Raw genomic sequence first — 14,177 nt, 5'->3', positions numbered from 1 at the left:
GTATAAAGCCTTAATACCTTTCAGGTGTTGGTAGTGGTTTGCTCTTTTTGATTTAAACCATAAATAAAAACTGCAGGGCTTTCTTTCCTTGAGAAGGATGACGCAGCCATTTGTTCTGGAGCTGGCTGTGGAGATTTAGGAGTAGGTACCGAAGAGTTTGGTGCCTTGGTGTCTGTGCCATGTTAGTTGCTAGAAAGCGCATTATTCATTCTGCAGCAGCCTCTCTGGTAGAGCCACCATCGATGATATTTTTCCTTATAAGGGAAACAGATACCTTTATGTTATTTTCATAAGCTATAGATGCAAAATGCTGCACCTCTGGGAAGTAGATACCTCTAGATCTACATATCTATAGGCATTTAGATGGAGGCAGAGGCGTGCACTACCTTCGGTTCCCCCACTCCCGTCTGACACACTTGGCTCAGCACTGAGACTACCCCAGGCGCTGATGCCTCTGCCGCCGTGTGAGCCGGAGACCCGCGGGGTAACCCGAGCTGGCAGCGCTGCCTGGCCGCAGCTGCCTCCGGAGCGGAGGGAGCGGCAGCGCCGCGTCCTCCCGGGCAGCACCGCACGCTTCCCGCGGCGCCCGGGGAACCTCTCGGGGCCGAGCATCCCCGCAGCCCCGGGCCGGCCGCAGGTGACCCACGGCGGGACTGGCCAGGAGCCGGCCGGGCACCGCCGGGAGCCCCCGGCTTGGCGGCTCGGGGGTGGGGGGAACATTTTTATTCCCCTCTCTCTCGCGAGAAAGAGTTGGGCGGGCGATACTTGAAGAGGAGGGAGGGGGGGGAGAGGAGGGGAAAAAGGAGGAGGAGGAGGGAGGGGGCAGCTGGAACCGCAGCTGGATTAGCGGCGGGTGCAGCGGCCGCAGCTGGAACAGCAGCGGGAACGGCAGCCGGCGGCGGCGGCTCCAGCGGGTGCGCGCCCCTCGCAGCGGCTTCTCCCGGGGCGGGCGGGCTGGGCGCGGGGCTCCTGCCCGCGGCGCTCCGGCCGCTGCGGCTCTAGCGGTGCCCGGCTCGGGAGCCGGGAGGGTTCGTGCCCAGGGGACGCTTCCAGCCCCAGAGCGGCTTCGGCAGCGGTGGCGGCGGCCGCGGTCTGTCCGCGGCGGGTGCGGGAGTCCCCGCGGATGCTGCTGAAGGGGAGGCAGAGCCCGCGCGGCCCCGGGCAGCCCCTCGCCGTCCCCCCGCGGCCGCCGCCTCTCGCGGGCGCGATAGCGCCGGGCTGGCCGGGGGCCGACGGCGCCGGGGCGCGGGGGCAGGCGGCGGGGGGCGCGGGGTGGCCGCGACCGCTTTTCCTCGGTCTCTAACTCCCCTTCCTCCTCATTTCTCCCCTCGCAGCTCTCATTGGAGAGGTTGGTCGGAGACAGGGCGGCGGGGACCGGCAGTCTTCGGCGGCGGAGAGGAGGCAGCGGCCGCTCGCAGCCCGGGGGCTCGGGGGACGCGATGTGGCGGGGGCGGCTGCTTGGGATCGCCCTGGGAGTTGCCGTGCTGTGGGCGTCCCAGGCTGGTGCCGCCGCCGCCGGGCACACCGAGGGGGTGAGCGCCAAGGAGAGCCGGTCCAGCCGGGCCAAGAGGCGAGGGCACGGCGGCGGGCACGACGCGCTCAAAGGGTAGGTGCGGGGTGCGGGGCCGGCCCCGGCCCCTCCCGGGGTGCCGCGGCGCGGGCCGGGCAGCCGGCGCGCATCTGCCTCCATGTCTGTGTCTGTGTGTGTGTCCATAGCCAGAGCCCCTTGACGGTGGGGACTCTGGGGGTGCGAGAGCTCCCCGAGCCCCCTTGGGGCTGCCCATACGGAGGAGCGGTTTGGGCTGGGGGGCGCCGGACGCCGCCTGCAGCCCGGCAGGGTAGCGCCAGGGCTCAGGGCGCGGAACCCCGCCACCCTCCCGGCCCCCCCGCCCGACAGGGTGCGGGGTCTTCTGCGACCTGCAGCCGTACTTCAGCTCTGGGTGGGCGATGCTTCGTGGGGATGAGCCGCAGCAGCGCGGAGGTTGCTGATTTATCTTCTAGGAAGGCCTTAGATAAAGGCACACTGCGGGTTCGTGCATTCCTCCCGCATCCCGTGCTTCTGCTTTGCATAAAAGCAGAATAACGGTGATACCTGGAGCCCACAGCATGCCCTTTCCATCAGCTGTCCTCTTCTCATCTCCTCCTTGAGCCTTTTGTGATGTCCATCTTACTCTCTTATGGACTGTCTAACTATCTAGTACTAGTATGAGTGAGCCCAAGCTCACTCATAGAGTTTCATTTCTTAAGAAACATTGTGATACATGCCTAGAAGAGAGGTTTGTTTAAAGGCTAAATCTCTGTCAGGCAAACTGTTCCCCATTCTAATGGAACACCTTTCCAATGCAGAAATAGTTGTGAAGTCAGCTGAAAGGCATTGCTTGCATGTGCAGTTGAAAATCTAGTTCAAGGAAGGTGGAAAGTTTGTAACAAAGTAATAAAATAGAAGTTTCCTTTCTCATGTGCTTTTCAGCACACAGCCAATTTTTTTCTGTTGTCAGACAGAGGAGAAATGTAACAAAAAATGTATTAAAATAGTTAGGCTTCTGTAAGGGGTACAAGCTATTGCTTATTTTGCCCCCATTTTCTTAAAAAGGAGCTATTACAACTTTGTTGTTGGAGGCCTTGGTGAATGTGCTTTAATTTCTTACTAACTTCCTCATAGTTCTATAGTACTTTTTACCTATATTTGGATTTACAGTCTTGGCTTTTTTAATGCTTGCCTGATTGAAAAGGGTTTATGTTTTTAGATCTGCATGCTGCAAAAATGGATGCAAGCTGTCAGCATTATTTTTCATAGATCTGATTTTGTAGGATCAGACTCTGTTATTTCATTTCCTTATACCTTGTCACAAAAGAAATAGCTGGACAAAGCAGATCCAAAGTACATGTGACGAAATCTAGGAGGTGTGGAGGATGTACAGTAAAGTTTGAGGGACTAATTGTAAGCAATAAAAGATGATAATAAAAAACATTTATTAGAAAGTGCCTGCATTCTTCAGGGTGTTTTAATAACCTTCGTTGTTATAGGGTTCTGAGATAATATCAAACTGATAAACACAATTTTTTGCTCAGTAGCACAGAATATGCCATCTAGCACACTGTGCTGACTTGGTGGAAGTTAGAGGCATGTTGGCTGAGGATAAAATTTCTTTGGTGTGTGTAACTGTCACTCTGAACTGTGCTGTTTAGACATAGTGCATCCAGAGATGATATTTCATGTGTTAATTATTTTTGGAATCTAAAATGGGTTAGGGTAAGTATTTAATCTTACGAGTTGATTCTTATACTTAACAAAAGCCTGCCATCTTTTATGTCCTTTGCAATAATTTTTCCTTTTATTGTATGTTATCTATGAATTGATATATCTGCTTAGTAATCTGCAAATCTAGAGATAGCGTCAACATAAATTTTAGCTTTTCTGTATCTTGGTCAGTTTTTTGGAATATTACCAACATGAATGAGTGTCCCTGGGAAGCAGATTCTTAACAAGGATGTAATAATTTGCCAGATGAACTGAGGAAAAGACAAAACAAATTATTAGTTTGGTTTCTTGTTTGACCTTCTTTTGTAACCCTGATTCCAGGCTGAATATAGAGTTCCCTAATTGCTTGGAGACAGTAATTTTAATCATTGTTGGGTGAATGCTGCTGGATATTTCCAGTTTAGAAGTTGTGAGCACTTTCTTAGGTGTGGTACTGTACTGTACAATGTGAATAAAAAGAATTGTCATTCTAACACACAAGGTTGGAACAAATTTGGAAGGACAGATGGAAAACATATTTTGAATGTATAGGAAGTGTATATACATTATTCATTGTAATTGGAGGACTAAAGCACAAAAAATATGATTTTACAAGAAGACATAGTATTTTTTTAACTTGTTCATCAGTACAAATACATTTGGGAATCTGTTAATTGTAATACAAGTCATAACAGATGCTGGGAAACTTTATTTCCATGTTATTACAGTTGACTAAGACTTTCTTTTCATTTTGAAATGAACTCCTGCTCTGATTGTAAGGCACAAGGGGATACATTTTTAAAGAAAACACTTTTACACTTCAGTCATTTTGTGTGTTTCATTATATTGACTATTGGAAGTCTTAAAGCATTTGAAAGTATTGAGGTTATTCTGTGTGTGAATACTGGTCTTGTATGTTGAAATGAAGAAACTGAAGATCTGTTTCAGTTCTCATGATTTTTTCTACTAAACATTTTTTACTGCAAGCTGTTGACTGCAGGAGATTTTGCTTTCATCTGTGTGACCTTTGCCTCATTGTTTATGGCAATGAGCTGTCCAAATGTATAATGTGATTCTAGAAGCATATTTTAATTTTAATAATTATAAATTACTTGGAAGTGCTTCTTAGGTCTTTTAAGATGTTATACTTGCTGCTCATCTAGTTTGAATCAATCCTGCTTTGGAGGCATTAAAGGTGAAATCCTTTTAATGCCATCTGTGTTTGGCCTAACTCAATGTATATTTATGTGCTGGAGCCTGATGCCTCTAAGTGATCAGACAGCAATCAGAATAAAGGCAGTAATTATTAAAAAATGTAACTAGACTCTCTGGTCATGGAAATGGTGCTGGAATCCATTGTGAATCAGCAAGTTAAAATAATAAGCTGCTAGTGAGACACTTCTCCTCCAGATCCCCAGAACTTATCACAGTTATTGTGATTTATACTTATTGTATTGAGTTGTAAGGCATCAAGCCATTATCCTGCTACCCCTAAGCACCCAAGAATGCAGTGTCAAATTCTGTAAGATTTTGAGAATTTTGCAGTGAATGCAGAGAATTCATCCAAGAATGCAGTGTCAAATTCTGTAAGAATTAAACTCTACAAAACCGGCCATGAATAGGAAGTTCTTTTTAAACAATATATACTTGAACACAACCATTCCTATGTGTTTCAATCATTGAAATATAAAGCAAAAAAATTACTGGTGATTTGATTAGTATTTGTCTGAATACAAGAAGTATTGTACCCAAAGTCCTAGAATTAATTAGGATTTCTCATTTTCTGGTGATGCTAGAAGACTTCAAACACTAACGAGTATCAGTCAGTTCTTAATAACATTTTAAGCAGTGTTTGTCTTGTTTATCAGTCTCTTCTCAGTATAATGACCAAAGAAAGCAATGATTTGCTTAACAAATAGCAGAAATTTTGAAAAAACGGAAATTTCTTCAAGATAGCTGAATTCTGACATGTTTCTAATTAGGAGACTAACTAAATGTACTTGCAAGAATTATTTAATTTCTTTTTTATTAAGCTGAAATGATAATGAATATTGGAGAACAGAATAGTTGGCTCCAAAAGCATTCATAAAAGTCTTGCATTAAAGGTATTCAACAGGAGATTGAGCTTTTTGGACCAATTTCTTTTGGGTATCTCAAATGAAGACCACAGGTTTACTGATACACTTCCCTGAGTAAACTTGGTTGGATTTGACCCTTTTTATGCATCAGTGCTCCCTGAAATAGAATAATCTTATTAATCTATAACTTAATTCTAGTGTTCAGCTATGTAATTAGGGCTTCTGGTTTTAGTTTTAAACCAATCTTTACCACTAAAAGCCTGCTGAAGAAAAGCAGACTTTCTGTGCTGGTAAATATTTGTTTATACTGAAAAACCTCAAAGATTTTTCTTGCCACTTGTGGCCTGCACACCTCTGGGCAGCTGCTGGTGCCACACCTTGTCAATGCCACTCTGCAAGCGGGAGGCAGCCTGAATACTTGGAAATAAAAAACTTAATTAAAAATACGTGCAGGTTGTTGTAATACCCCATGTGCTGGAGCACTCACCTGGCTTCCAGGTGGCATGGCTGGCCTCCTTCCAGTCCTCTGTGCCTGTGGGGTAAAGCTTACATGGAGGATGAAGAACTTTTATTCCAGCATATCCTAGTGTGGAAACCAAAGTCTTTGGCAATTACCCATAGTGTTAATATTCTGCACCTCTCTGAATATATTTGCCAATGGTTATGGTACTTTTCTTTTGTTATTACATGATCCTTTGAAATCTAGTTCTGGAGTGAAATGAGTTCACAGATATTGGCACTGTTCCTCATATATGTGTTTCCTCTCTTTTGGTATGATGTGATTTGGTGTAGGTGTGACTTTGTGGAACAGGAGTAAAAAAGTAAATCATCTTCAGGGCTTTGTGGTCCTTGTAGTCCAAATTGTGTTATTGGACACCATATCTTTAGAAGGCATAGCATTAATTCAAATTCTGGTTTATCAGTTTTGGGGGGAGATTTCTAGGCCATTTTTTGCCATTTGATGGTAGTAGGTGATAAACAGAGAAGCAGAGGAAAAAGGCTACAATCAACAGTGTAGCAGCATTCTTGATGGACTGCCTGAAACAAGATTGTTTTGGAAATGTTGTAAAATCAGCCTGGAAGACTAAGATGAAGCAGGTTTCCTATGACCCAGCACCACTGTGCCAAGATGACATGTTGAACATCAGGAAGGCAAGACTGGATGTAATTCTCTTCCTTTCTTCCCCTCATTTATCTATTTATTCATTTTTGTCTGCTTAGCTCTTGGCTGTATCAGGCTGGCCTGACACACTGCCCCTGATGCTGCAGGACCAGTCACAGCTGGCCTGTGGTGGGTTTTGTGTATTTCACATCAGGGTTGTCACTTTGTGTCCCATTGCAGGAAGGTGCATCCTGAGGGGTCCTTTAAGGCTGATTGTTGCTATGACATAGTTGCTTGGCAGGTTAGAAACAGATTAATCCCATAGGCCTTACTCAGACACAAGAGATGTCATGGATAGTACTTTCTTTCTTTGTGTTCCAGATAATAATTTTCTTCTGTGGTTTTGGTGTGCAGCAGTTATCTCATCTTATGTGTGGTGGTGACTTTCTGGAGACTTTGTTATCTCAGTTTGTTAGTGTTTAAATGAACTTTTATTGACAGGGGTGTAACTGTGTTTAGAAACTGGAGGCATAAAGAGTTGGGGGAAGAACAGCACCTGCAGGAAGTGTGTCTTGTTGGAGCAGGGTGCAGTAATTTGCAGTTTGCTGTGCAGATTTCCTGAGAGAATTCCTCCGAGGAGACAGAAGAAACTCTGGCTTTGCATAGCTGCACTTTCCTCAGTCAAGAGCCTACTTAACTATTATGAAAGTAGACTTCTCCCCTGTTGTGAGCCAGCACAGGATACATTTTGTGTTCAGTGGTGGTTCCACAAGTTGTTCATCAGATTCTGTATCTCCTGGGTCAGTTTCCCTTGGGCACTGGATAAGTTCTGGTCTATGTGCAGCTTCACACCAGTATCAGAGCCTTTGGGGCTGTGCTGGGCTCGAGGATGCAGACTTGAAGTAAGTGTAGGGCTGCTCTCAGTTGATATGGGAGCAAAGGGAGGATCTCTGGGTCAGAGCTTGGCAGGAACAGTCCATCTGTCAGCTTCACTTACAGTTGTCCTTATCAAATAAGATTACAGCTTCTGTTTCCCTGTATGTTTATTTTCCTTTCCTGTGGTGTGTTGCTCAACATTGCTGCTCACTTAGGACAGTCTTTGTCATTCCTCTTCCATCCTGCAAGCTCGAATGTTTAGTGTATGAATTCAATACAGTTTTTGACAAGGGTCACTTTAAATATGTTGATGGACTGAGCAACCTGTGATTGTTAGAATAGTGTTACCGAAAATGAAGGACCCCAAATATTTAGCTGTATGGATCACTAGGAAGATTTCCTCTTGGTAGAAATGTGATAGACACTGGGTAATAGGAGGCCATCTCTACTTAAGTAAGATTTTAGGACCTCGAGATCTTTGAATGTGCACATATGAAAATAGTAAGAAATTAATAATTAACTTTTTTGTTTTGCAATGAGAATGAATCCCATCTCATTCTTCTTCTTCATCTCCCTGCTGAACCCTAAAGATGAAGAGGATATAGAGGCCAGTCTGTCACTTTGGTCTTGCTCCCCAGACTCAGTAAATATTTTTGTAGAATGGAGCAATTGTGGCCTGGAGTGTTTCTGATTAACCATTGCACTGTGCTGGGAAATATATTTGTAGCTTTTCAATCTTACATTTCTCCTTTGGTTGTTTACTCATCCATTCTGACCTTCCCACCTAGTTTTATTTGTTTAATCTTCTTAAAAGGATTTCAGACCTACTGAACAGCCTCATTCATGCTAAGGCTGGTGTGCAGGTAGAGGCATGAGGACAATCATTTGGTCTTTTGTGACAGTTCAGTAAAGTTGGGCTCTTCTTTGGAAGGTACATTGGGATGTAAAATATAGCCTGTTAAATTAAAACCTCTGCCTTCTGGTTTTGCTTATAGATCTTGACTGAAGTATGAAGGAGGTCTAGCTTTTATCTGGAAAAATATTTTCAATGTTGACTTGCTGGAGAATCTGTTGTTTTCCTTTCTACTTCTCATTTTATGAAATGATTCATGACCATTATAGCCTCAGAAATACCAAATGAAAGCCACAGTTCTTTTGTCTACAGGCTTAATCATTTTCATCCTCTTTTTCAAGCTTCCCTCTCTCTCATATTTTGCTGGAGGACATCAGAATATCCAGTGATGTTCAGTTGAGGTTTCAAATTAAAATTTGTTTCCTTTCAGGAACGTTATTTTCCTGTTTCTTTTCTTCTTTGTTTTTCTCTTTAATATTCCATCTTTTTCTCTTCCCTGTGTACAGAGTAAATCACCAGTGTCTGCTAGGGACAATATGAACTAAAACAGAGTTTTCCTATTTCCTTATGGCAGATGTGCAGGTAATTAACCTTCTGAAAATGTGGAGTCACTGTCCCAGCAAGGGGAGAGACAAAGGGTAGAATATTGTGTAGTGAAGGGAGGAGAAATACTGATAACTTACCTAAAATAAATCTTCAGTAGCCTAAGGGAGAGCACTTAATACACAAATCAGTGATATTGCTTAACACCTAAGGGCATTCTCTGCCAGTATTGGTGCAAGTGTCAGCTATAGGAGAGTCCCTAAAGTATTGGGTGTCCTCTGTGGGGGGGGGGAAGATGGGTGGTACCAGCACAACCTGCAGCCTCCAGGGAAGCCTCAGCAAGGGGCTGGCTGGCCTTGGGTTTGTCTGGCCAGTGTGCCCCACACCAGCCCTTGTGCTGCTGCTCAGCTTGGGCATGGGCTGGTGGCAATCCTGAGCTCCCTGGATGCTTTCCCTTGGGAAACTGTTAGAGGTTTGCCCCCTCAGCAGCCATTAGTGGGTACATGATGAGTGTAGGGAGTAGACTTGGAGATGTGAAATTATCTCTCCCTGTTCCCCTCTTGGAAGTGACATCTGGACAGCTAAGCAATGCCTTAGCCCACAGTTACATCCATTTCCCATGGGATGTTTTTAGTGCTACCAGATAGAAAAGACTTCTTGTCCTTTGAATATAACTTTTTAGTTTTGTTTTTTTTTTTTTTTTGGTGTGTGTTTTAAGAAAGTACCTGAGGGATCCTTCCTGTTTATCCCCTCACTTGTCCACTGGCAGATGGTTTCTTGTGGTGATGTCCTTGTACTTTATGTGTCTTACACAGCCCTGTAGATGGGTTTTGAACTGGACCCGTTGACATTCTCAAGTGGAACAATGAAGGAATACATGCCAGAAACGCGTCTGTCCCTGGCTATGAATGAGAACAATGCCTGGCTGTCAGGTTAGATGAGCGTGTCCCTGCAAAAGACAGGGTTGGATTTTCAGAGCAATTGCAGAAGAATTCTCTTAATGTCAATGCTGTTGTTGGATTGCTGTATTTAGCTGTCACAGTGTGATGGAGGTTAGGGTTAGAAAAGTGTTCAGTGTTGCTGCAGGAAACTTGCATGTCATTTTGAACTTTTGGCCAGAGCCAAAGATACCCGTAGAGCTGCTCAGCGTGTTATTTTTTTAGTTGAACTGAGCCAGCATTCTGGGACGGCAGTATCCTTACTGTCAGAGTGAGAAATAGTTATCATATTAGGCTCTCTGCATGGCACAGGCTTGCTTATTGCAGTGAAAAAATGAGTACATCAGATGCAATCCTTTCTATGTAAAAATACATATTTTGCTTAAAAGCGCATGCTTATTCTTTATAGTATAATAGAAGTTAAATTTTGTGTTTGTTCCAGAGTATAGCATAGTTTCATAGGATTTCCTTTTATATGATTGAAATAAATAGCTTCAGGAACCAGATCTTCCCTTCCCAGTTCTGCTTTGCTCACTGCTCCTTGGAGGAGGGGGTAGGTGCCAGCACAGCTAAAGGAGGTGCTTTAGATACTGACCTCTAATTTATGCATACTTGGCTTGTGTCATTTAAGTGAGGAGGGATCTTGGAAGGCCATGTGGTCCAACCCCCATTCAGAGCAGGGTGAATTTAAATCAGGGTGCTCATTGCTGTGTCCACTAAAATTTGGACTATATCTGGCGATGGAAGTTCTTGATTCTGTGAGAAAGCTGAGTAAAACTCCAGTGGAGTCAGCTGAGCTGCTCCAGTCTGTGCATTTAGTATTTATTCTGAGACACTGAGAAATTTAGGTAGGTACAAAAAGCTGGTTTACAGCAAAAAGTATAAATCTGATTTTGTGTCTCTTGAAACCTACTAGTAAAAGCTTTTCATCATTGCATTCTGGAGCCTTAACAAGCACATTTTTAAGACCAACCCTCCATTTTTTCAGGTGCAGTTTGTCATTCTTTTTAACTGCCCAGTGCAAGCATGGAAACATCACTCCAATTTTATGTGAACATGATCAGCAAATAGTTCTGGGTACAGTTTTAGGAGCTACCAGAGTTACCCACATAAGAAGGAAAATAGGCAAAGCTTTCTCTAAAAACAACCCCTGGCTGATGATATTGCTTTAAATGTTATTTTTCTGCCAGAAAACTGGGTCATATGCTAACCACTGCAGCCAAATAGTTAATAGAAGTTGTCCTCTTGCAAGGAAGAGTCCCTGTGTGTTTTCCTAGAGAGAGAAAAATCGAGTTGAGGGAGCTATGGGAAACCCTTCCCAGTATCCCTGCATCCCAGCTCTCTAACTGGTGGTCAGCTGTTTCTCATGCTCTCTCAGCTGTTCTCTGCCCACTCTGCCTGGTGTCTGTGTAATTTATTTGAGACCCGTGCTTTGGGTTTGATTCAGCACGGATTACGCCCGCGTTGGCCGGTGCATGGCAGTGCTGCTGACACAATTTCTGCCTGAAGCCTTGCTCACAGCAGTGCCAGAAACTGTTCCTCCCATGGGAGTTGCAGGTGGGCAATGCTTTCTTCCGGAGAGGGCTGTAATTTCCTCGAGGGGTCACAGGCAGGGCAGAGTGGGGATGTAGAGAATTAGCCCTCCCCCCTGGCAGGCTACAGCATGGGCTCCGACGAGGACAGTCCCAATGCCAGAGGTGTCCCTGCCATTCCTGGGCTGGGTGTTCACTGCTGCCGGCTTCACACAGGGCTTTTGGGAGTCTCCCTCACTCTCTGGCTGTCATGTACCCTCGCTGCCTGGTTATAGCTGATAAGAAGACTCTGCCAAGCTTAGCACAGTTTGCTTCTCATTATTTTACCTCTGTATGCCTACTCTGCCAATCCAGCCGCAGTGCCTGGGTACCGGCTGCAGGTTGGGGGAGCCAGGCAGCCTCACATCCCAGCTGAGCCAGGGCTCTGGAAGCACGGGAGGGACAGCCCCAGTCTGTCCTTCCCGTGGGTGACATCAGCATTGCCCTGTGGAGAGAGGAGACCTTTTATCTGAGAGGCTGTGCCAGCCAGAGGCAGTGATGTGTCTCAGGAGCCGATGCTGCAGCTCTGCCCGGCTCATTCTGCACATGCTGGGGAGGGACCCACACGGATTTACTTGGTAATGGCTATAGGGCCCCTGTGGCTGTTTCTGCAAAGAATATCTTCTAGTTTGGTGCATGCAGGTGCTGTCAATATCTATGCAAAACTGTCACTCTCAAGTGTTAGTTATCAGAATTTCCAGATGAACCTTTTTCTCTCTGCTGTTCCAAGATTTTTCGAGTTGATGTCTCATGTCTAATGTCTTTTGATAGTTCAACTCACTTTGCTACTGAATTTCTACTTGTGTATCATTAATCAAAGACATAATATCTTGTTTAATTTGGACATCTTTGATGAAACTCTGGGCATCAGCCATCCTGTCTCTCAGCACTATACCATTACAAAAATCATTTTATACTTTACAAGTTCATTAAGTGTCTCCAAAATAAAACATAAGACTTTTTTTTTTAAATTCCAATGGTAGCAGCTTTGTTCTGAGATTCTCTGTTCCTTATCTGGGCTTTGGAGCGAAAGGAAGGTGCTATAGGTAGTTTCAGGGCATACAGATATGTTCTTGCTTATTTTATCATTACAAATCAGATTTTATAACTGCATTCTGTTTCTAGTGCTGTTCAAGAAAACAGTTTTATAAGAATATAAAATGCTTTTTTAGTATTTATAGCTTATAATATCAGCAGGAAAATATGCTCTATTCAACACACAGTGGGTAACTGTTCAAAGTAAGTGCCACGATAGAGCCTTTACAATTTGATTGATGGATTCCAGGATTTTACATGAGGTAAATGATTTATTATTGCCTTGAATACTTTATTTATGGGGATTTATTGCTATAGTGTCTGATCACCTCATAAATATCAATTAATTAACCTTCAAAATTAATTATTTTCAAAGTCATTTTACAAATATGCACGATTTAAGAACACTCCCTCTGTCTCAAAGAAGCAACATTCAGACTTTAATATAGGTTTCTTTTATAAGCTAGACAGCAGCTTTCTGACGAAAAAGTGTTCCACTGGAAAATGCACTTGTCAGGCTCAAACTGTTCCATGGAAGTACAGTTTGATGACTTTTCTTTTTTTTTCTTTCAAAGCTAAGCTCACTGCTCTGGAATTGGAGGTTCCTGGTTGTATGGCTTAGTCTACCCTGTGGACAGCTTCAAGGCTCTCGGGGTCTCTGACTTCATAGTTGCTGGCACATCTAGGTTTTCCAGAGTCCCATTTGGAAAAAAACAGGTTTCTCTGTGACACAGAAATCTGCTTTTGACTCATAACGTGGACCAGATGGTCCCCAAAGCCACATACTTGCTGAGACTGAAATTTGGCAGACTACATAAACATCACTTAATGGTCAGCCTTCTATAGATCCTCACCAGCTGGAAGAGGAAATGGGTGGTTTATGCCATAGGCTGTAACAGGTAGCAACAAACCCATTCTATCTGTCTTAATAAGTTCCATTATTTCTTCTGACTGGAGAAGGTGAAAAGCAATCTCACTTGTCTGCTTGCCAGTCTTACTTGGCAGATGATTGTGGAGCAACATTTGGCATTGATGAACAGGGAACTCTAGGAAAGTTACATGGTTATAACCCTGCAGGGAAGTGGCTGACATTACTAAAACTGAATACATTGGAATTAAATGAATAAGACTTTGAGTCTGTAACACCAGTTGCAGGAAGGGAAAAGGACCCTGCAACAAGTCCAATTGTGTTGCTCACATTCACCTCTGTTACTACTTTGTAATTATCCAGCACCAGTGGAAGGTGATGGTAGTGCTTGCTTTGACTTAAGTAGTTTCTGGCCATGGTTGGAAAGAATAGGTATCACTGAAATTGGTATAGTCAGAATACTTGAAATTGCATTAGTACTGCATATCCCTAAATAAACAGAGTATATAACTTTTGTTAGTTGGAAAACGTGCATAAAGAAATGTTTGTATATATTGAGATTGTTTGTCTTAAGTGGCCTCACCATATGAAGTAACTATTGTTTACTTAAACATTGCAATACTAGCAATGAAGAACTTTCTGAAAGACCAAGGACAAAATAATAATAGAGAACCCTTCTTAAAACAGTAAACACTTCAATCTGTCTCTAATCTGTATACAATATTTTAATATAGCAGTTCCTAGGAAGTTTCTAGCTGGTTCTAGCTGCATTAATCTATTGAGTAATTGCTCACAATATTAGCAGAGTTTGTAAAATTTCCCTCTGCTAAGATTACTAAGCGTAAAACAAAAGAAGGCACATGTTCCCATTTTTGAAAGTATTCTTACTAGCTTTATTTGCATGGATAGATGCATCAAATAAGATAGATTAAAAAAATCTATTGTCCCTCTATGTATGAGGGACATAGAATAATTTCAACTTTTCTATTTTTATCAATAAAATCATGATAGGAATAATGTCATGTCCTGTCAGCTTTCAACTGTCATAAACTCTAGTAATGAAGTTATTTGA

The 14,177-nt window shown here is 43.7% G+C and overlaps 1 protein-coding gene across 4 annotated transcripts in view; it reads left to right on the top strand.

The window, feature by feature from the left end:
• Window positions 1–807: 807 nt before the first annotated feature.
• Window positions 808–14,177, top strand: part of FBN1 (fibrillin 1) — a 144,875-nt gene continuing 131,505 nt past the window's right edge. Inside the window, exons 1-2 of one of the 4 annotated variants that reach the window (XM_030954970.1) lie at window positions 808–914; window positions 1,335–1,606. In XM_030954970.1, the coding sequence (XP_030810830.1) occupies window positions 1,440–1,606 (167 nt within the window). In that variant the 5' untranslated portion in view covers window positions 808–914; window positions 1,335–1,439. Of the gene's footprint in view, window positions 915–994; window positions 1,106–1,334; window positions 1,607–14,177 lie in introns of those variants that run through there. The other 3 variants (XM_030954973.1, XM_030954971.1, XM_030954974.1) reach the window with 3 other exon arrangements.

This window comes from Camarhynchus parvulus, chromosome 10 (genome assembly GCF_901933205.1).
Source record: "Camarhynchus parvulus chromosome 10, STF_HiC, whole genome shotgun sequence".
Lineage (NCBI taxonomy): Eukaryota > Metazoa > Chordata > Aves > Passeriformes > Thraupidae > Camarhynchus > Camarhynchus parvulus.
Note: the sequence above shows the minus strand (reverse complement) of the source record. Positions and strands in the feature narration are given on the sequence as shown.